At 37.9% G+C, this 22,979-nt stretch overlaps 3 protein-coding genes across 3 annotated transcripts in view; all 3 read left to right on the top strand.

The window, feature by feature from the left end:
- The first annotated feature begins 327 nt into the window (after positions 1-327).
- Positions 328-5,241, top strand: pex11g (peroxisomal biogenesis factor 11 gamma). Its single transcript, XM_014990933.2, has 5 exons — positions 328-554; positions 1,156-1,353; positions 1,434-1,612; positions 3,912-3,980; positions 4,210-5,241. The coding sequence occupies exons 1-5, from the start codon at positions 492-494 to the stop codon at positions 4,454-4,456; spliced, it is 756 nt and encodes a 251-aa protein (XP_014846419.1). The 5' UTR covers positions 328-491; the 3' UTR covers positions 4,457-5,241.
- Positions 5,242-5,789: 548 nt separating this feature from the next.
- Positions 5,790-15,699, top strand: LOC106920108 (amyloid-beta A4 precursor protein-binding family A member 3). The gene is made up of 11 exons (XM_014990926.2): positions 5,790-6,100; positions 7,246-8,252; positions 8,605-8,635; positions 8,729-8,874; positions 8,991-9,077; positions 10,265-10,438; positions 11,612-11,791; positions 12,146-12,358; positions 14,585-14,704; positions 14,779-14,919; positions 15,029-15,699. The coding sequence occupies exons 2-11, from the start codon at positions 7,326-7,328 to the stop codon at positions 15,098-15,100; spliced, it is 2,091 nt and encodes a 696-aa protein (XP_014846412.2). The 5' UTR covers positions 5,790-6,100; positions 7,246-7,325; the 3' UTR covers positions 15,101-15,699.
- Positions 15,700-16,863: 1,164 nt separating this feature from the next.
- abca7 (ATP binding cassette subfamily A member 7) overlaps positions 16,864-22,979 on the top strand; it is a 38,033-nt gene continuing 31,917 nt past the window's right edge. Inside the window, exons 1-6 of the mRNA XM_088005070.1 lie at positions 16,864-17,121; positions 18,566-18,664; positions 19,562-19,655; positions 20,615-20,756; positions 21,409-21,533; positions 22,501-22,619. Coding sequence (XP_087861196.1) covers positions 18,599-18,664; positions 19,562-19,655; positions 20,615-20,756; positions 21,409-21,533; positions 22,501-22,619 — 546 coding nt within the window. The 5' untranslated portion in view covers positions 16,864-17,121; positions 18,566-18,598. The remainder of the gene's footprint in view (positions 17,122-18,565; positions 18,665-19,561; positions 19,656-20,614; positions 20,757-21,408; positions 21,534-22,500; positions 22,620-22,979) is intronic.

Genomic DNA, 22,979 nt, shown 5'->3' with positions numbered 1-22,979 from the left:
TAATACCACATGTGATTATTTAATGTTTGTATTTTTATAATAGTTTTCATGATTTTAAATATTATCATTATTAATAAATATTATAATTTAAAGTTATATAGCCTCCATCCAACAGTCAACAAAATGTTTTTCTCTAATCAAATTGCAAACCCTCTTGAACCAACCATTTGCTAATGTTTGTGCCTGTGAATTGATCCAGAGTGTTAAAAGAGACTATACAGTTGATCCTCCTCTATCTGGTTGCAGAAATCTTGCCTTACACACTTAACAACTTTAGTTACGTCCAGAGTGGCGCTTGGAAATCGACGATCGTTTGCTCTGGTCTATTTGAAGTAGTTCCTGTTTCAAAGTCCAGCTGAATGTTGGTGCATTCAGGTCCAGAGGCTGTCATATACGTGCAGCAGAAGCTAAAATGTTCTGCGGAAACTAAATCAAATTAGAGTGTATTTATTTATCACAGTGTGGCTGTGGCACTGTGTGTGTAATCGGACATGCAGCAGTCTGTGGAGTCTCTCGTCCGACTGCTAGAGACATACAGAGGAAGAGATAAAGTTGTGAGTCTTCACTGAACCTCGTTTTTATCCAAAGGCTGTAGTGAAAACATCGGGTCGGATACTTCTGCTGGGAATAATTTAGTTATTTATTATGTAAATGAGTAATTTAATGCATTTTACCCCAGTAATCTTAGCATAAACTATGACTTTAAATCAGTCTGTATGACGGATTGAATTGACCATGCGTTTTTATTGGATTTTGATTTGATAATGCCTTATGGTAACGTTTGTTTCTTTTAATATAACATTTTTGAAACTTTGACAAAAACTGCATGTGTGTGTGTGTGTCTGTGTCTGGTGAATTTTTGGTTGAAACAAACTTGCTCTTCATTTAGTGAAGTTACACACAGTCGGGAGAGTATTAAGAAATTGTAGCAAGAGTAAGAGTTTTCTGCACTTCATAAATAAAATTACTCAGGTAAAAGTAAAAAAAAAGTAATCGTACATTTTTTCCAAAAAGTTACTCAAGTAAACTACTACCGAGCTCTGGTGTTGTAAAATTCTATTAATATTTTTCTACTTTGTGTTAATTTTATAAATATAATCTTGATTTTGTGACTTTTATCCATTAATTATTATCTGTTTTACCTTTTGCCTGCAGATCAGGACATTCTGTTATGGCTCTCAGCTGGTGGGAGGAGCTCTTACCCAGAAAGCAGCAGCAGATGCATCATCTCAGCGACTTGGGAAAAGTTTGCTTCTGTTTTCTGCTCAGCTCAGCCACTGCAGGACGGTGCTGAGGCTGTTTGATGATCTCTCCATGCTGGCGTACTCCCACAGCTACGGACTTGGTGCTTCGGTGATTCATAATAAAAAGTTGCTTACATGTCCGCACAAGTCCCATCTCTTCTGTTGATACTGACCAGATTCTTGTTGCAGGAGGAGGATGCAGGCGTCCGCTGGATATCGGTGCTTACGAACGTGGCTGACCAGCTGTACTATCCGTGTGAACATATTGCTTGGGCCGCAGATGCAGAGCTGATCAAAGTGAGGTCTGATAAGTGGTGGCTGTTCAGCACAGTGCTGTGGGGAACCTCGTTGTTGCTGGGGATCCTCAGGTGAGACGTCTGCACTCAGATATAGGGACACATCAGCTGAGTTATCTGCATCTGTTGAAATTACTTCAAAACTACCACAAAATATGTTTTCTTTTTTTATTGCAACAAACTAGGCATACTTTACTTTAATAAAATTAGCTAAATGATGTGATTTCTGAAGAAAAAGGATTCGTTGTTTGTTCTAACAACAAACAGTGTGGTGGTGACTAGGGCTGAAACGATTCCTCGAATGATTCGAGTACCTCGATTACTAAAATTCCTCGAGGAAAATTTACCTGCCTCGAAGCTTCGTTAATTTATGTTTTATTAGTTAGCGCACCGTGTTCCGGCCGGGACTTCATTTGCGTTGCGCGGAGCTCTCACTTCCGCCTCTGAGTTGTTGACAAAAGCTAAGTCTCAGCGGCATAAAGTCCAATCTTCAAGATTGGCCCGTGGGGATTTTATTGATTGATGATAATGCCCGACTTTTTATCGTTTTTGGGGAACCAATAAGCATCCTTAAAATGACTGGGGGAATGCCTGGAGTACGGCAGCATTTCTCCTCCGGGGCTGCTGGTTGAAAGCGAACGGCGGGAAGAGCGCTGAGGTGAGCGGATAGCCTGAACAGGGCGGGCGGCTGAGTAGCTGATGCTTACCGTGTAAATGTAGCTTTACCGACGAACCGCACAATAAATTTCATATCCTGGTCTGAAGAAACGGGTGGCGGAGCGCATCGTACATGGCTGGTAGATGAGTTTCTGAGTGTGACCAGTGAAGGTGTCGTAAATATCCCGTATTGCTTCCCCCCGTGTTCGTCCCCCGGTCTAACGGTTCGTCAGTCCGCTGGTCTATTTCCTCCCCTCCACCCCATCTTACGTTCGTTCATTCGCCCTCTCCTCCCACTCCAGGCGGCATTTCCCGTATTTTCAAACCCAAAGCGTGACAGGTTAGGTGGCAAGGTGAGTTTAATTAATCTATTAAACTCACTGAAGATGAATACATAAACTAAAAGCTGGATTGTAGACATTTTTTATAAGCATATTTGTGAGCCTGCCTCTTTGTTATTAAATTCAATATAATTTCAGATTTTTCTATAACTTTTCTTCTGGTTAACTTAGAAAGTGAGCTATTATTGTTACAGGTTAGTTTTCTAAACTACAGAAAAGCAACTGTTAGGGAAGCTCAAATATGAAAAATTGGACTGATATTGATATCTGATAGTAACACCTGTATTATGCCAGATTTACCAATATTTCATTTTATAATTTTTTTTATCCGATTACTCGATTAATCGTAAGAATAATCGATAGATTACTCGATTACTAAAATATTCGTTTACAGCAGCCCTAGTGGTGACTCAGTAGGTAGAGTTGGTATCTTGCAAATCATAGGATATACATTTGATTCCAGCCTGCTGGTGTTTATTTTTACCCAAAGTTTTGTATTACTAGTATAATTAATGGGGGTGCACCGATTCCAGTTTTCTGGCTGATCACCGATTACTGAATTATTCAAAATTCTGACCTGCCGATTCCAATTTTGGCCGATACCAATTTCTTTTGTCCAAAATGTTGCTAAATGTAGGAAGAAAGTTGATGAGTTGCCAACAATGAGATGATTGTTGTTAAATGCAACATATAGACCTGATCTGGTGGGCCGGTCTGCTACCCAAACCTCTCTCACAGCAGAGCAGAAGAAGACAGAAGTTGATTTAAATACCTTTGCTGAGGTAGATAAAATCGTTGGTTAAGATGAGCTTCACATGAAAAAATCGGCCGATCACTGATTTCCCAAAATTAGGGAAATCGGTATTGATAAATTGGTGCATCCCTAATAATTACTTGTGAGGTAGGTGAGTTTGGCTCTACTGTAAAGCGCTTTGATTGGTCAGAATGACTGGAAAAGGGCTATTAGTTCAGTCCAGTTACCATTTTTACTTGCAGGTTCGACCGGTTTAAAAAAAAAAACAACAACAAATGTTTCCCTTAAATATTTTTGGATCATCCTTTTCCTGATTTTTTGTTTTGCATGTCTTGTCAGCAACTAGAACAGGACATGGCTCCCTCTTGCTTTATTTTTCAGGAAAAGTAATTTGAAACTTTTTTAAAGTAACTTTTTATTTCAGAGTAAGTTCCTGGAAGTGTTTAGCTTTTAGGTCTGTAGCCTATAAGCATTGCTGAGTTTCTGGAAACTAACTTGTAACTATGCATTGCAGAAAACCTGATAAAAATTATATTTCATAAGAAACTCAGTCAAGAAAGCACAAGCTAAGTTGAAGTACAAAAACTGAGAGTTTTAGTGCAAATCTTTATTTCTCCAGATCATTTCGAGTTCTGCTGTTGCTCAGGAAGAAGCTGAAGAAACACCGGAGAGGCGAAGGAGGCAGCAGGTGTTTACTTAGCAAATTCATTTTTTTTATTTCATTGACATTTGCTTTATTATTAAAGCAAGCTATACGTTCAGTCTATTTAAGCATTTAACAAATATAATCTAGAGTCTTTTGTTTGTCATCCTGTCTTATTTATGTTTCTTTTCTTTCAAACTAACAGGGTAAGACATCACTCTGTTTTAGAAATATACAGTTTTCCAATGCTCTGTAAATCTGTTTTCTCCTGCAGACGGTCTGACCTCCACAGGCAGATGCAAGCGGAGATGCTCTCCATCCTCAGCAGCATGGCGGACCTCAGTAACGCCGTTCACTGGATGCCGCCAGGCTTCCTGTGGGCAGGACGGTTCCCCAGCTGGCTGGTGGGCTTGCTGGGCTCCACCTCCTCTCTAATAGGTTTGATTCAGATGAATACCAGCAGCAGTGAGCTGTCAGGCAGTACAGCGTTGTCTTCACAATCAGGAGGAGATGCTAATTAACTGGATTATGAACGGCTGTTTGGTTTGATCAGATCATCTGTTTAGATTAATTTCTACTCCTGCTCTTGTCTCCTAGAGCTACAGTATTACTACTTTCTGTAGGTGAATAAATAAAACACCTGTGTTAGCTACCTGAAATGTTTTTGAAATTATGAGATTAGTTTACGGTTTCAGTATATTCGGAAATTTTGTTTCTCTTCTGTTCTTTAATTTATGTAGATCAAAGCATGACGTCTTGCCCTTGGAAACCTTTTGGCCTACTTCATGTTGTCAGGCCGATTCTGTTTATTTGTTGATTTTAGATTCCTCGCAGGTTGCTGGTAAAATGTGTTTCCCAATAATTTGATTAATGACAACTTATGATATAACAACGAGGATGTTTTTATTGAAAACCACAATCTGTATTTGGTCAGTTGTTTCAAGTATTAAAATTTATGAGGAAAAAGAGGAAAACGGAAAGAAATATGTAACGGAGAAATATTTCTAACAGCACTTTTTTAACAATGCTTCAGACATTAACAAACCGCAAACAATGTGGAGCAGCTTAATGGTTTTATTTAGATGAATGCATAGTAAGCAAAATGAGCTTATGTGGACACCATTTCAGATCTTGGAGTCGTCTTTATAAGTTCAGTTAATTGCAAAAATAGATGTTTTGCATGGAAGAACGATTAAAGAACATTGCAGGCAGATATGTAATGTTATTTTGACTCAGTCTTTATGACAAACTTTAATCCATGTTTATTAATTTATGATTGTTTTTAAATAAAGCTAAAATCACTTATTGTTCTGTTTTGTTTCATTATGTGTGTGTTTTGGGGATTACTAACCAAAGAAGACCGATATTTAAAAGTTTTTCAAGATAAATAGATCGAGATTTTTTTCTTACACCGACTTCTGTCAGAAATAGATACAGAAAAAACTGAAAATGTTTTTTCCAACATTGTAAGCAGGAAGATACTTATATTCAAAGAAGTACAGAGTATGTGGTAAAAGTTTTTCAAACCAAAATGATAGGGTAATTATGTATGCAACAATATTCACCAAAAATAAAAAACAAAATAAAATAGGTCTTGACTTTCTTAATAGAAATATCGACATTTGATTAATCGGGGCTTGGACGCAGAGCTGTTGACGTAATTCACTGTTGCATTTGATGCGGCTCGTAAGTAAAGTTTAAATCTGAGGTAAACTATTGCTCATATGAGATATTATACTTCATATCTATTCTCCAATGCTGGTTAGATGCAACTTCATGAAAACCTTGATGGCTTTCTGTATAAATTTAACTACGTAGGTATATGAAATGGGTAGAGACAGAATTTGTAAGGATTATTTGGGAAGTTACGGGGGAATTTGAACGCCGCAGCAGGATAGTGGTGACCAATAAATAAAAGCAGTCACTCGACAGCAGCAGCAGCTTTAAAAGTTAGTCCAATTTACTCCTAAAAATCTGTAATAGTGAGGCATTCCGTTAAATTGCTACTTATGTCAGAATTACTGATGTCAATAGTATGACGGAAAAAGTGTGCACAGAAGTTGTGGAGAGGGTTCAAATTCCTAAACACGTGGACTCATCGGTCGTGGCAGCGACAGTTGTGTCTATCTGGACACAAAGGAGGCGAGAAAGATTTTCGACATCCGGTAAGAACTATTTTTATAGCAGTTATGGTGTTTTATGTGTTCATTGTTTTAGCTTTCATTACAGTACCTGCCTACTAAGGTAAACACTGTAAAGTGGAGCAGTTAGCATCTAGCTACTAATAATGCTACTTCAGTTAGGCTGGTTGTAGATTTAAAAGGAGTTCTACTTTTTTTAGTTTATTTTAAAATTGTTTTTCCCTTACTTATGAAGAATTATGTATTTCCCCAGAAGCATAGTGTTTATTTGAAGCCTTCTTGTTGTGCTTTTACAGTGAAACTCATCTCATTTTACTGTTTATTCAACTAACTATAGCTGTGTAGTAGGTATTAGTTACGCCATCGATAATTATTTTGTGTCACAAACGATATACCGCTACATCTTAATAAATGATAAAATGTAAAATACTTCACTGCATTAATTCAATAAAAAAAGTTACTCATTTTCAACTCAGTTAAAAAATACATTAATTGTCCTAAAAGGAAATTAAATGTCATCTTAGTATCCTCAAAGAGTTGTTATGGAGGTGATGCTGTGCAGGTAGGAAATCTGGTAGCAGTCACTGTTCCAACGAATCAGAGGAGGCTTCTCACTGAAGATAGTAGCGCTTGACTGTCATGACATGCTTACATGTGAACAACATACAGGTCCCCAGTCTTCAGACTAATTGGAGTTATGTGATAAAACATTTCTTTGAGCAGCTGAAATTTGTGGTTGCAGTTAACTGTAAGTCATGTGCGTCAGACTCAAGCCCGGGGGCCAAATCTGGCTTGCCATAGCTTTTTATGTAGCCCGCTAGACACTTTATATGTGTCTAGTGGTTCTACATAAAAGGTTCTACATAAAAAGAACCTTAAAAAAAACATCAGTGTGCTCAAATGTTTTTTTGTCAATCATACTAAAAACAGACAGTTAATATTTTAATAGTTTAATTGATTTTATAAACACATTCTGCCACTACTGGCCCTTTGAGGACATTCATAATCTGCTGTAAGTCATAACCTTAACAAAAATAGATGCTTGAAATATATCGCTCTGTGTTTATAAGTTTCCAGTTTTTAATTGAATTACTGAAATAAAAGTACTTTTCTTACATACTGTTGTTTATTGATAACCACCTATAATGGTTTTAGTGTTTGCTTTATAGGAGTCCTTCCAGGAGATTCTGCCTCATTGTGATCGCAGTACGGATTCTGCTCGGTAATGCCATCTTATCCTTGACACAAAATGGACTCCGACTTCTTCCCGGATCATCAGACTGGAACTACGCGTGCAGATGGCCCGCTGTCTGACTTTGACCCTGTTATTGGAGCCTCAGTGGAGGGAATCAGTGTGCTTCCAGTGCCAGAGGCAGAAGACCTTGATACCTACAGTCTAATTGTTCCTCCTCCTCTGGACTGGAGGTCCGACTCCTCCAGCGAAGCCGGTTCTGCTCATGATCTGGAAGACTCTGGCCTGCCTCCCTCTGCTGACCTCCTGGATCTGAGCAGCCTCGGAGAGTCAGGATCCCCTCCTCTGATTGGGGAAGACTCGTCGACTCCGGTCCAGTCATACCAGCAGGTGCTTCTGGGAAATGCATCAGAGTCAGGTCAGGCTATAGAAGTTCAAGTCGAAGATGCAGATGTTCCAGCGGCAGAGGAAACGACTCGCGAGGTGTTCGGAGGCTCTGAGAAGACGGCCAGCGAAGAAGAGGCGGAGCTTTCAAACAGGAGACCAGGTGATGAGGATCACAGCCGTATCCACGCCTTGCTCTCCCAGCTTCAGATGAGGGACACAGAGCGCCGTGATGATCACTACTCCAGTCTGGCTGAACAGGAAGTGTGCAGTCACTCCATGCTGACTCAGAGCACTGAAACCACAGGGCTGCTTTTCTCCGAAAGCCACCAACGAGACCTGCTGGGACTGCTGCAGTGCACGAAGATCGGTTCTACGGCCCATCCGTCCCACCTGCCTCTCTTTGGCGACGTCGACGCCGTGCTCTCCGTTTCCTACAGCCAGGAGGATCCTCGCAGATGCTGGAGGCAGAGCGCAAACGGTCAGCGATGCAGGGAAGACTCCGTCGCTTCGCTCCCGGATGACGAGTACCCCGAACCCGTGTGGATGAAGCTCGGGGAGGAGCCGCCGGAGGATGAGGCTGGTGCTGACGGAGAACAGGTCGGTGTGGAAATGACTAAAACATAACCAAGACATTAACCCGACGGGGATGTTCATTTCTGAGGTGGAGTAATAATAGTCTCAGGTCAAATTTATGTTTCGCCATCCAGTATTGTCAGAATCCCAAATTTCTCCCTGAAACATGTTCATATCTAATTATCAACTCCATTTCCAACCATTTCAATCAATATTTTTACGTCTAAAAACAACAGACAAATGAATATAATTTACGCATTTTTCATTTTAAAAATTCTTTCTATTGGTTTTGGCTTCACAGTTTGTTTTTAATTTAATCTTCTCTCACATGTATGACATAAATGTATTAATTGAGTCTTCAATTTGCTTTTCAAAGAGCGCTGACGACCACCCGTCATATAAAGATGGTGAGTTAGTTTTCCTTTATTCCCCTTTTAATGAGATCTTTATGACCTCTTAGGCTGAGTTTTTGTTCTTTTCTGATATGATTGCTGTTTCAGTGCCTGGTCCTTGTGACCCTGAAGACCTGCTGGACGGCGTTATTTTTGGAGCAAAGTATCTGGGCTCCACTCAGCTCAAATCGGACAGGAACCCCTCCACAAATGCTCGCATGACCCAGGCTCAGGAGGCCGTTGACAGGATCAAGGTGAATAATAAAAACATATTAGATTCAGAAGGACAGCACTTCAGTGTGGCCTGTAGAAATGAATGGGTTTCCAGTGGTAACCAGTCCAGTTCTGATGCTGCTGGGTTTGACTGTAGGCTCCAGAGGGAGAGTCCCAGCCGATGACCGAAGTGGATCTGTTCATCTCCACGAAACGAATCAAAGTGCTTACAGCTGACACACAGGTGCTGAAAGTTTATCAGAACAAGTATTTATGCTTTCCTTTCTGTTTCCACTCCTCTAGAAAGGTGTAGCTTATTGAATTAAAATAAGCAAATTTATTGAACTAATTCAATTTAAAAAGTTAAACTTATCTTCTATATATTTATTACTGAGAGTGATGTATTTCAAGTGTTTCTTATTGTCTGTTATGATGATTATTGCTTACAGACAAACTGAATCGTAAACGTATAGGGGAATTTTTCTGCCATAATTCAAGAGCACTCATATTCAGTCTGAAAGCAGGACTTCACGTCTTTCGTTCTCAAAACTTATGCTGTCTTTCAAATATTCACTGGGCTTTCTCAAACCTTTCTCCATATGCTCAAAACTTGTCTCTTTCTGCTCACAAACGAAACAAAAAAAGTACAGGCGTCTGGCAACCTCTCAGCCAATAGAATGAAAGTGTTATAGTGGGTCTGTTTGTTTCCTTTTAGTGGGTGTGCCTGTGTGGCTACTATCGACTGTTGCAACCTGCACCATCCACTTAATCGATAAATTAAATAGATTAGATAAAATTGATTAACTAAGATAGATAGATAGAGAGATAGAGAGATATTGTGTTGTGACTAAGTCCTAGCATGGCTGGTTCTGTGGATCCATTTTCTTTGGTTGGATGAACAAACTCCTGCCTAATATCAGTGGCACACTGCTGGCGTATGCTTAGTGTAACATGGAGCAGAAAGCTGAGGTCTTGATGTTTCTCCCTACATCCAGTGGGTGGCGCAGGTTGCTACAATCAACAGTAGCCACACAGGCACACCCACTAGAAGGAAACAAACGCACCCAGTATAACACTTTCATTCTATTGGCTCAGACGTTGCCAGGCAACGGTACTTCTTTGTTCCAAGCAAGCAGAAAATGATTTGCAAGCGAGCAGAGAGATTTGCAAGTGGAGATTTGCTCCTAGCAGAGAAAAAGGTTTGAGAAATCACAGTGAATATTTGAAAGAGAGCAGAAGTTTTGAGCACAAATATTAAAAGTTTTGAGAAGAAAGACATGAAGTCCTGCTTTCAAACTGAAAATGTGCTCTTGACTTATGGCAGAAAAATTGCCCCATATAAGGGAAGTCGTCAAAATGTTAAGTTTCAGGATGAGACTTGTTGAAATAATTTAATAATGTCAAGCTTCCTCATGTCTCGCTTCTTTTTAGGAAGCCATGATGGATCACTCTTTGCAGATGATTTCCTACATAGCAGACATTGGTGACATTGTCGTCCTAATGGCGCGAAGGAAACATAAAGGGCAGGATGAGGACACTGCTTCCTCTTCATCACAGCCTCAAAAGAAGTGCCTAATGATTTGCCATGTTTTCTCCTCGGAGGATGTGAGTCTGTTTAATCGTTTAAAAGTTTACATTATTATTGTTTCGAATCCTGGAATCCAGCAGTTGTGACAATAAGTTGCTGTAAGTTGTTAGCAGCACAGGGTAAACAGGCGGTCAGGACGACGTAATGTTTCAGCATCTTCTTCTCTGCACAGTGAAGCTGTAAAAGTCTCAGATGTTCTGGTTTTTTCAGCTTTTGTCTGGCCTGGTTTCAGCCAGCGAGTTCCCCTGAGAATCAAATGGTCTGGCACTTGTCCCATTTTCCCATAAATGGCAACATTTAATTTATTTGAGCAATTAACTAGCTGTGGGAAATTTAAGACCCCAGAAAAACAATTTCTGACATTTGTTTCCCCTTCTTCTCATACTGCAGTGTCTCTAATGATGACAAATCCTCTCAGAGTAAAGAACTTATTTTATTTGCTTCAGTTCTAAGGTGGAAAAATATTTTCTCTACTGTATTTTTTATATGAAAGTAAAATGTAATTTTTTTACTTTTCCAATTTAACTTCTACTTTAGAGCTGAAACAATTAACCACGATTAATCGATAATTGAAATGATCACCAACTAATTTAGTAATTGATTAATCGTTTACTAAATGATCAATCGTTTACTAAATGATCAATCGTTTAGTAAATGATTAATCGTTTTAAGAAAAGTCCAGTTGCTGGAAGAACAGCATATTCAGAGCAACTATTAAGCCAAAATATACAATTTAGACAAAAAAAAATAACAATTGTCTATAAATGTTTTCTACCCAGCACTCATCAAATGTCATAGTTTTAACTTCATTAGGTTAAAATGTTCTAAAACAAAATCTCTTTTTAAACATGTTTTGCTATTCAATTATTAATCTGTTAATCAAAAAAAATAAGCAGATTATGAGTGCACTGTGCTGATAAGTCAATAAGAAAGGGCCAAACTTTTCACATGTTGAAGTATTTATTTAGCTGGAGATTCATCCTTCGCTTCAAATGCTCAGGCATTCACTAGAGGACGGCCATGTTTTTATTTTAGGCAATAAAACGTTTTCTTTAAGAGGTTAAATGAAAAATCTGCAGAATGTGACCATTTATTTTACCTGATTAGTTGATATTAGTTGCAGCCCCAGTCTGGTTGCATGCGTAAATATTGAACCTCGTTTGCCTCGTCCTTATCGTGTCTCCTTACAGGCTCAGGTCATCGCTCAGGCCATCGGACAGGCGTTTGGAGTGGCTTACCAGCAGTTCCTACAGGCTAACGGCATCAAGGCCTGCGATCTGAAACCGGGCGAATACAGTAACTACCTGGAGAGTCAGGAGCTTTACAATGGAGACTTGGCCCACTTCTCAGACTCTCAGAACCTTCGAGATGTAAGCGAATGATTGAAACTTCATCATCTGGTGTCTTATTCATAAACCCATTCAATGAGTTAGAATGTTAAGAATTATAGAGCTAAATAGACACAGACTGATGTTTTTCGGCTTTTATTTCTGTTAAAGGAGTGGTGTATGCATTTTATATCACAATCAAGTAACTGTGTTATTTTCAATAGTTATAAAAATTTTATATATATCAAACATAATGTATACAATTTGACTTTACGATTTGAAGTCTTGAAATTGGGCTCTGTCTCTTTAAGAAGCTCCTGCTCTTTCCAACACTCCTGCAGCTGTGGAGCAAATACTTTTGGTTGTTTATGAAGTCTGTGTGTGTTTGTGGTCCAGATTGGGATCACGAAGGCTGCCGGGGAGATCCTGGGTCTGGCCGTGGTGGAGTCGGGTTGGGGGTCCATCCTGCCCACCGTGATGGTGGCCAACCTCCTCCATGGTGGTCCAGCTGAACGCTGCGGGGAACTCAGCATCGGTGACCGCATCATGTCCGTCAACGGCACCAGCCTGGTGGGTCTGCCCATCACCACCTGCCAGAACATCCTCCGGGTAAGAAGAGAAAAAGGCCTCAAGCTTGTTATGATACTAAAAGTAATAATTTGGCTTTATTATATAACACTGAGTGAGAAACAAAAATATTTCTGGCTTTCTTTATATCTGTCATTGTCTCCATTGTGCTCTAGATGGCGCTGTGATGCAATATTCTTCATTTGATAGTTGGTTTAAGTGTGTAAAACATTAATACTGCTAAAATCTGTTTGAAGTGCAATATGTTTTGGTTAATATAGTCAAAGTGTTGTTAATTTGTGCTTTGCATGCTAACAGTATTGTGCGACACCCCATCATTATCTTGGCCTGAGTAGAGGCCAAGATAATGAAGAGGTTTAAGTATGTTACAAACTCTACTAATAACAATTTTCTGGATATCTGATTACAAAACATCTATTAAGTTGGGATTTAGTGTCTGTATCTTCCACAGAGCAGTGCTATGTTTGTTTTGTAATTGGACTGTGTGGTAGAGAGATTTTTTCTTTAGTCTTAAAATCTGTTACCCTGGGAGTCAACCCAGTTATTTTTGTAATAAATTAAGTCCTTAAATTACTATTTGTGCTTTGTTACCTTCACTTAATCCAAATACTAGGAGTTTGGCATTTAAATCAGACCTGATCTTAGAACCACGGGTTTAATTTAATAATAATAAAAAAATCAGTAAAATTTACATTTATTTAAATATATTGTGCATTAAAGAAAGTTTTCTAAGCACAAATCAATTTTTCCCAAACATGTAGATTATTTCGTATCGCTGCTTCAAAGGTCATGTAAGATAGAAACTTAGCACCTTGGATTAGATTGAACAAATAGTTATAAATACTTTAACAAAACAAACCAGGAGTTTTATTAGTGATTTTGTGCTGCATTCACTCATAGAACAAGATTTTTACTGACAAAATAAAATATTCTTCAAATGGAAAAATGTAGATACAGGTATTTTTTAAAATTTTATTAACATGTTTTTTGTTTTCTTTTAAAACAAAATGTAAATACAATCCCCCAAAATTCACTTACTTTCACACTAAAACAGATCTATTCATTAAACTTGGCTTTGAAGAAATAGAAAGCATATTTGAAGAAACAAATTCACTTTTGCATTATTGATAATAAAAAAAATGTAAAAATTTTTTTTCATGAAGTATTTTTGTGAGTACCCTCATGGTTTGAACATCTCCAGTAATCTGTGCTACATTGTTATTAGTACAGACTGTGATGGGATCATTTTGTTTCAGTGACTCTACTGTTTCCAAAGCTGGGAAACTTTTATTGGTTATCCTAAAAACATGTTGTTCAAGTTAAAGATAACAGTGACTAACCAAATAATATCTGTTACCAGGAGTTTCCGCTCATCCAAGGAAAACATGTTCAAACTCTCTGTAGTTTAATTATCTTTTTTTTTAATCACATAGCTTCTCAACACAAACAAAAGTCTTTAGTGGTTTCTAACTCCGGTGGTAAAGACGCTAGCACAGGCATCCAGCAGTCGTGGTTTTGAGTTAAAAATGTTCAAAGTTGACAGGAAATTTGAAAATATGACTAGGTAATTGTAAATGTGTTATTGGAAGATGTTAGCAAAACCCAAACACCAACTATGAAGTGTTAGAAAAGGCAAAAAAAAAATTTAAATAAACAATGTTTAGCCTGGTGGGTTGCAAGCAAAGCCTGGTGGCCCGCCAGGCTTATAATACACTGCAAATTTACCAAAATTATCGTTGTCTCAAGATTTTCTAATATTATGCATCCCTAATTTAAAATGATACTCTTTGTGACTTCCAGATATTATCAATCAATCAATCAATCAATCAATCAATCAATCAATCAATCAATCAATCAATCAAATTTTATTTGTATAGCACATTTCAGCAGCAAGACATTCAAGGTGCTTTACATATTTAAAGAAAAAAAATTAAAACAGTATGTGACATTAATAAATGGATGAAAAGTAAAGATAAAAACATTAAAAACATCGAAGACATCAAAACCCGCACTCTAACCCTAATTTAGCCATAAGCAACTTTAAACAGGTGGGTTTTAAGTTGAGATTTAAAGGCACCCAGTGTTTCAGCTGTTTTACAGTTTTCTGGAAGTTTGATCCAAATCTGTGGTGCATAGAAACTGATTGCTGCTTCTCCTCGTTTTTTTTTTTTTGCTTTTGTGAAGATTATTGAGCACTTGGATGAGATTTAACATTATTTCATTTTTATTTGTCTATTTCTCAATCAGGACCTTAAAAGCCAAAAGTATGTAAAGCTCAGTATCGTTCACTGTCCTCCAGTCACCATGGCGATTATAAAGAGACCAGATCCCAAGTTCCAGCTTGGCTTCAGCGTCGAGGACGGCATCGTATGTCAATTCTGACTGTCCAAGCAGTTGGGAACGAATAAAGTATTGACTGAAGTTTTCTCTAATTTTTCCAGATCTGCAGTCTGATGAGAGGCGGTATTGCAGAAAGAGGAGGAATCCGCGTCGGGCACCGCATCATTGAAATCAACGGGCAGAGTGTTGTTGCAACTCCCCACGACAAAATCATCCAGATCCTGACGAATGCGATTGGAGAGGTCGGTAACTGTTAATATGCTCACATAAGCAGCTGTTAAAGTCTGAACTAATAGATGCTGATCTGGTAGATATTGTCAAAATTTGGTGAATTTTCTCGTTCGTTCACAGATTCACTTGAAGACGATGCCCGCCTCGACATATCGACTCCTGACAGGACAAGAGCAGCCAGTGTTTCTTTAAGCATTTTTCCTGCTTTGCATTGATGTAGTTGCTGTACAGCATCCAAGCTTCATAAGCTACTGCCAAACTCAGAAAATATTATGCAATTTGTAGCGCACAAATGCCAGTATACCACAAACTAGTCATCTTAAATACCTTAATGTGAGAGCATTATTTAAAATGTAAGATTTAGAGGCCTGATTGTTTTTTTTTTATTAGAATTTTTAGAAAGAGTAAGCAGTCTTTTTAAAATTAAAATTCATCACATTGGATGATGGTGAGAATCATTTGGAGTCTTCCAGCCTTACATGCTTTCAGAGTGAGTCTGTTTATAAACATACTTGAAGTGACCTCACTGAATCAGGATAAGAGGTCTGACTGTTTCAAAGTGACTTCCTATTCATCATGTTTTTATGCATATCAACACACGTTCACATGCAGTGTCTTACTGGCCTGGTAGAGATATGCATAATTTAAGATTACTGCCTTATTTCATAGATATGGATATATTTGTATGTTTTTATGCTGGTATGGATGCTCAATAAAATGTTCAGTAATATATCTTCATGTAATGTATTGAGAGCCTGTTAATGCATGAACAAATAAAGAGTTGAAAACTTTTTCTATGTCTTTGAGCTTGATGTACTTATGCTTTTGAACAATTTATTTATAAAAAAAAAAAAAACTCATTTTGGAGGTCACACACTGATGTTGGACAAGATGGCCTGGTCTGTAGTATTTGCTCTGATTATAATGGGCCATTCTTTGTACATAGTTTTGGTGGAACTGTCTGTCTGTCTTCTGTAGCAGTAACAGATCATTTCAGTGGAGCTAAGAGGAAGAATCCAGCTTCTTAAAGGCAATTACAATCTCATTTGGAAAAGTGCAATCAAAAGAAGTACCATTATGGCAGCTACTAACCGAAACTAGTTCATTAGTTTGGGTTAAACCAGACAGAGGCAGAGGACACTGGCAATACAAACGAATCCCTCTAAGCTCTGTACACTCTGTACCTGAGATTATCTAAAAGCCACATGAACTTTGGAGGTCTGCAGCCACCAGCCCTGCAGAAAGATTTTCACCTGTTTGGGTCTGTTGACCATTTTGTGATATTTTATCTAGCCTACCCCTTTGAGCCTAAGATACTGACATTCCCAACTCGGTAAACGGTGTATATTGTCACTAGAAGTCCATTATTTAAAGAAAAACAAAACAAAGTCTTCCCGCAGCCTGAATTTATTTTGAAATGGGTTTATTTGTATAATTTGTATTAGTGTTTCATAAAATATCAGAATTTGCACATAACCTTGTCATTGTGTCTGATGACATAATTTATTTTGAAAATATCAGATGTTTCTCAGTATTTAAGTAGTCTTCTTGCCGATTACTACTTTGCTCTTGAATAATTTGTAACTTTTTACATTTACTTGAGTTAAAATATGTTGAAGTGGTCCTACTCTTACTTGAGCATATTTTGCACAACCGGAAACTATAAATTATTTTTAAATGCGGTGTCCATATCCTAGAAATAAAACGAATTATTATTATTATTATTATTATTATTATTATAAACTCTGATTACCTAACATATTTATAATGAAACTACTTCGTGGGAATGATTGGCTGCTCAATTTTCCTTTTATTACGAAAACACGACATTCACCAATCAGATTCTGAACCGGCTTCAACTACCGCACCCCGGAACGAACTTTGTCCAATCAGCTTTGCCGGTGGGCGGGACTAAGTAGCTTCCACCTGATGACAGAAACATTAGGAAGTCAATGTCAAGCTACCCGGTGAGGCTGTCTGTGTGTTTGACACCGGTGCAGGAGTTATGACTTGATCATATATTTCCAGAAAGGTCACTTTGACTTCAGATTTACTCCTCGGAGGACAATTCGTGCCGTTTTGACTTTTGAAACCGCTTTCGGAATGAGACTGTAAACCATAAAATAGCATCACTATGAGATGCTAAGAAGAGGAAGCTAGCGTTACCCAATCAGGAATTTAGTGTTTTGCTTCCGAGTTTCTCATTTACCAAGGTAATTATTTTTATTGCCTACTTACCATTTTACAGTTTAACCCGGTAAATGATTTAATTACAGAATAAATAGCGTTTATTGTTCAGGTTTATTTTAAATGTGGATTGGTTTAAATAGATTAATTTGAGAATGAGACTATCTATATGTTGTCATGGGGATGGATTGTTTAATCAGTTGACATTAATTCAATATTGATCCATTATTATTAATGTTAAGGGTTACGCTTTATACATCGTTTAATATCACGTTTAATATTTTCAGTTGTACTTTTGTTGCCTCTTGGCCAGGACTTAAAAAATAGGTTTTTAATCTCGATGGGTTTTTATCCTGGCAAAATGAAGGTTAAATAAAATGTAAAAGGTATTACGAATGAATGTAATTGACAAAGTTTAAAATTTAAACAAACCTGCCCTCCATGTCCGCCTGCTCTTTTTCTTTAAAGGTTTTATTATTTTACGGTTGTATATTTTAATTGATTTGATGTATTTTGATGTGTCATTGAGTGTTGAGAAAGGTGCTTATAAATAAAATTAATTATTATTATTATTAACTTCTTATGCTGCTGCTGAATGGATGTGCATCCTTTGTGGTTGATTTGCAAGGGAAATTAGTTTGAGCATGACTTGATAGGCTGACAAGAAACGCTCCACCTGCGATTTATGTCTCCTATGACTTTTACCTCTGTAAAGGTCAGAGAAGAAAAGAATAGTAGGGTGAAAGTGAGCATCTTCAGGTGAGAAAGGTAAGCTGTTTGGATCAGGAGGATTTCAGGATCAAGCAGGGGATTGTCAGGGCAGAGCAGATCTCAGCGGGCATGAAACGCAACCTTTACTCTCCCAGAATACACAGTCAAAAAGTACATGGCAAATCGTGCAAAAAGAAAGGAATACAGAGAATTATTAAAATAAAAAAAAAATAAATTTAGCAAAATTCATAATGCAATTGAATAGAATTGGCTGTAATTTTCTCACAGTGGGGGACTTCTGGTGTAACAAGGTAAAATGGGAACATGCATATTCACACAAAGTAAAAGATATATAAAAACTTGAATAGGAAACTGTACAGTAAGGGCAAATTTACAAAATAAGAGGAATAACACCCACACCTTTTATCAAGATGACTCGCAGTTGAAGTGGTTCAGCTTCTCAAAGCAGTAAGAAGGTCCTTTGCATGCCAGTAGTTATTTGAGTCAGGCTTGTTTACCTGACGTAAAATGTTTGCAAATAATGACTGGAATGTTATTTGAAATGCGAAAACTGCAAATATTAACAGGAATGTGAACACTTGTTGAGTTGGTTGGTAGCAGTGATGTTTGTAGTCTAAATGCTGGGAGGAAGGATCTGTGATAACAGTCCTTTGTGCACCAAGGATGCAGAAAGGAACCTAGAAACTTGGACCAATGTTGAGTTTGACCCATTTTGTAATCAGTCTTTGTTTTTTGCAGGAGAACGTCATGGCACGGTAACAGCTGGAAGCGATGGGGTTTTTCAGGCAGCTCTACCTTCTCCTCTGGAAAAATGTCACGTACCGCAGGCGGAATAAGGTTATTACATTTTTATATTTTAATATTAAAGTGTGTTGATTTTGCAGGTAAGTTTTTAAATTGGGATACATTTTAAAGTAGGTATTTAAAACCATTACTCTAATGCATATGCAAAGATATATTCATTTGGGGTATGACCTCCAAAATTAATTTTAGTCAATTTTGATTTCACTTTAGTAACAATAAATAACAAAATATTCACTGGCCATATGTTTAGGTACAGGTTAGTATTTACAGCTGAACCTGCAGAACTAAGTTAATTCTTGAAGGAAGTTTTTTTTTTTTTTTTTTACTCCATTCTAAAAAATCGAAAATAAAAAAATCACTTTTTCACTGATTGTACTAGTTCAAGTTCAGAACGCACTGATGCTGATACTGGTTGGTTTCTCAGTGCGTTTCTAGTTGCTCATAACAAGCTCTTGTTTCTGGTAAATTATCAATATTACTGGACTATAGAGCTCACCTCACTATAAGCCACACCTACAGTTCGTTTTTTTTTTTTTTAATTGGAAACGTACATGTATAAGCTGCACCGGGCTATAAACCGCTGGTATCTCCGCCGTTCACGGCGAGCTCACATGCAGCGGCTATTGATCTGATCGATAGCCTTCAACTTAAAAGCGGCATCATATGAACTTCTTTGTGTGGTTTCCATGATGAGGGGGTATGAGTCTGAAAACATTTCTCCGTCGTAGCCTGCTGCTAGCATGTGCTTGCTCTAAATAAAAATTTGCCCTTTCTTCTTTGGTTTCCAATTTTGAGTTCCAATGATTCACCTCCTGCTAAAGAGCCCCCTGGTGGCTGAAGAAGGAACCACAGAAAAGCCGCACCGGGCTATAGCCCGAATAATACGGTAAATGTTTGTTGTATTGATAATCCTTTCCAAATTCTCCGCAGATCCAGCTGTTGATCGAGCTCCTCTGGCCTCTCTTCCTCTTTGTCATCCTCATCTCTGTTCGTCATTCACACCCTCCTTACAAACAAGGCCAATGTAAGTGATTTGTTGTTGTACAGGTGTTTTCTCTCTCACTCTCAAAGGTTTGAAAAATGGCCTTCTGCCAGCAAGCTAATCAAGATTAACTCACTCAGAGTGGTGCTTGTGCCATGCACCTGTCTGCTTTCCAATCCTGCAGAGTTAATGACCTTCTGTGACAAGTTTTCTCAGAAGAATTAGGTTGCTCACATGAGGAGTTTTATATGAGAAAACACTGCACAATCAACAAGCCGTCTCTATAAATTCATTTAGGCAAATTTAAAAATATGACTCTTGCAACTACTCATTTTGTTAGGATTTAAATTTTCCTTAATGAAAGAGGACAGTCAGTGTTGAAGGAAAACAATAAGAGGTTCTTTTGTCTGTAAACTCTGCAGGGGGATGCAGAAAACTTCTGGTCAGGTGAGACTAAAACTGAACTCTTTGGCATATACACAGTTAGTAGGATAAATAATAAAGGGGAATGGGAAGAAAACCTGTTTGAAGTTGCAAAAGATCAGGGCAAAATCCAGCCAGAGCTACAGTAGTTCAGGTCAAGCATATCCATGTGTTAGCATGTCCCAAAGTCCCAGTCCATGTTTTTTTGATCCAGTCCTGAAAAAAATCCAACATTTTAGTTCCTAAATATGCAAAACAAGTAAAGACAAATCCTCAAAGACTTCCTTAAAGCAAATTTTTAGATTTTCTTTTGCATCCTTTTCCTTTGTCTTCATAATTACATACTACTATTTGTGTCATATAAAATCAGTGTAAAAATAATTGTTGCAAAATGTTTTTATTTTTGTTTTTGCCTTTTCCTAACTTCAAAAATATAATATAACATTTTTGTTTTTCACGTGACGCGATCTTGATATGTGTTAATATTTTTACTCCTTGTTCGTTTTTCACGACAGTCTGTCAATATATTTGCTAATCTGTGCGTCCTAAGCGTTTGTTTCTCTTTGAATTTCTTGCAGGTCACTTCCCAAACAAAGCGTTGCCGTCTGTCGGCACCGTTCCCTGGATTCAAAGCATCGTCTGCAACATCAACAACCCCTGCTTCCACAGCCCAACGCCGGGGGAAACGCCGGGCCAAGTGGGAAACTTCGACAACTCCATGTAGGTAGAACAGAGGAAGTCAGAGTTTATATTTGGCACAGAAGAGTTTTTTTTTTTAAATATAGCTCATTGTTATCTAGTTTTGTTTTTGTGATTTTTGGAACAGACAGCAGACTGTCCTGGTAGATCGTAACATAAACACAGACGACAAAGAAGTTCTGATCTTTGATAACAGATTATAAAACACAAAACATGGTTTGAAGTGGGAAATCATGGCACTTTGTGTCCATTGCTGCTGTGTTTTGGCTTCTTAAATGACTCAGAAGCAATGATGCAGTTAACTGGAGCGTTGTTCTTGTTCTTAGTCCTGTGGATTAAAATGCCACAGGACTTAAATGCCACTTATTGTGCAGAAATAGACATGTGGATTATTTACCTTTATTGTATGCAGATGAGGATATTATGTAACATTGATTAGTTTTTTTTTTTACCATTTCTTTCATCCCTTCCTCTAAGTATTTAACGACAAACTTCTTGTGAAAATTGTCTTGAGAAGAAATAGTGAAGTGAAGAAAATATCTTTATTTCTTGTAACTGCAGCTGGTTGCATCCGAGAAATCTACGTCAACAGCTTAAAAAATATCGATGTTTGCAGCTCAAAGTAAAGCAAGCTTCTGTCCAAGTTAAGTTTTCTCTCCTTGTTCTCCTGCAGACTGTCTCGTCTTTTTGTGGATGCTCAGACGGTTTTGTCCTACAGTGGAAATCGGAGCGTCTCCAGTTTTCAGGACCTGATGGGAAGTGTCCGGCTCCTGGGGGAAAGATTTGGGTCGCTGCCAAGTACTTGTGACATTTTATATACTTGAAAACTAGTCACCTTTTCCAAAAAATCCCCCTGAAAAACAGCTGTTTGGCATTGTTTGCTTAAATATATTTGATTCATTAAAACAGTGAAGTATCCCTTTAATTTAGCTACAAAACACACACCAGTTTTAGCTTCTTTTTCTCCCTTATATTCCTCTACTTCACCCTTTTTTTTGGTAAAAACTCCAGATTGTAAGGACTAGATACTCTTATTCCAGCTTCACTTTGTGATTGGTGTGAACTGGTGATGAATGAAAAGCAGATTGTTTTACGTCTACTTTCATGAAAGAGCTTCAGTGTATAATGTTTGGCTTCTCTCGGTCGTGGTCAGATTAAGTTACCGGAGTTTTCCTGTGAAACAAAATGAGGTGAATGAAAGCAGGTTTTGCTCTTTTGTTTGACAGTAATTTAATTCCTTAAACTTGTCTGAGTGGTTTTTTTTTCTAGAGGAGCTGAAATTATTTATTTGAACCACAAACGTGACTTTTAAAAACCCTGAAAGTAACTAGATTTACTGCTGTAATTCTTGTAACGTTATCTTGGATAAATAGCTCAACTTAAAAGGAAATGGTGTCATTTATTCAGTCTAGAGCTGAAGCTCCTCATTAATTTTGAATGACTAGCTGGGGTGAAGCTTTCACTGCTTCTATGTGAGGAACAATAGCTGCCATTTCTCCCAACCCGACATGGTTTCTTTCTTTTCAGTCTGTATTGAACCAGATTATTCCCACTAAATGAAAACCCTCTTTCAGATTCCCATTTGGTGCACACTTAATTCCCTAAAGCCGGATTATTTACACCTTGATTGTCTGCCAGTGAGTGTAAAACATAACAAGAATGTTAGTTTGTGTGTTAACCTTCCTGCAGAAAGCTTGAGTTTCTTCTGATCTGTGTTTTTATATTTCTGGTGAATTTCAGTTCTGATAGTTTGTGCTGCCTGTAGGTCTCCCTGTTAAAGAATACCTGATACCCAAGGAGACGTTCTCCAGTTTTCTCCTGAACAACGGAAACCTGTCGTCTTCAGCTGTGGACCAGCTGATGAACGCTCGCCTTAATTTTCAGGTTTAACTCTTATTTACCAGAATCTACTCATAAACCTTGTAATTTGGATTTGTTTTGAGAAAATGCAATTGTTTTTGCTCTATTGTTAACTGCTGATTTTGTTCTGAATGCCTGACTTGGTTGAACGAAACATCTTCTGAATTAAGAGTAAAGATTTCTAGACCAAGATTTTCACATGCCAGGTGTCAATTAACCCTTTATGACCCAAGTTTCAAATCTCTGCCTGGATATTTTTACTTATTTTAATTGTACGCAGTTCTTTAAATGTCATTTGAGTAAACATATTTGCCCATCCATCCATAACAACCGGCCTCTGCCTCTTATAACAGATAGGAATAAGTTTGGTACAATTATTTAATA

Source organism: Poecilia mexicana, unplaced genomic scaffold, assembly GCF_051168715.1.
Source record: "Poecilia mexicana isolate PSO_F unplaced genomic scaffold, ASM5116871v1 scaffold_4, whole genome shotgun sequence".
Taxonomy (NCBI): Eukaryota; Metazoa; Chordata; class Actinopteri; order Cyprinodontiformes; family Poeciliidae; genus Poecilia; species Poecilia mexicana.
The sequence above is the reverse complement of the archived record's forward strand: the minus strand, read 5'-3'. Positions and strand labels throughout refer to the sequence as shown.

Coding starts and splice junctions, on each gene's coding strand:
- LOC106920108 (XM_014990926.2), top strand. CDS start 7,326: ATGGACTCCGACTTCTTCCCGGATCATCAGACTGGAACTACGCGTGCA. Junction 8,636..8,728: donor CCACCCGTCATATAAAGATG/GTGAGTTAGTTT, acceptor TTGCTGTTTCAG/TGCCTGGTCCTTGTGACCCT. Junction 14,705..14,778: donor TCAGCGTCGAGGACGGCATC/GTATGTCAATTC, acceptor TAATTTTTCCAG/ATCTGCAGTCTGATGAGAGG.
- pex11g (XM_014990933.2), top strand. CDS start 492: ATGCAGCAGTCTGTGGAGTCTCTCGTCCGACTGCTAGAGACATACAGA. Junction 1,354..1,433: donor GCTACGGACTTGGTGCTTCG/GTGATTCATAAT, acceptor TTCTTGTTGCAG/GAGGAGGATGCAGGCGTCCG. Junction 1,613..3,911: donor TTGTTGCTGGGGATCCTCAG/GTGAGACGTCTG, acceptor TTATTTCTCCAG/ATCATTTCGAGTTCTGCTGT.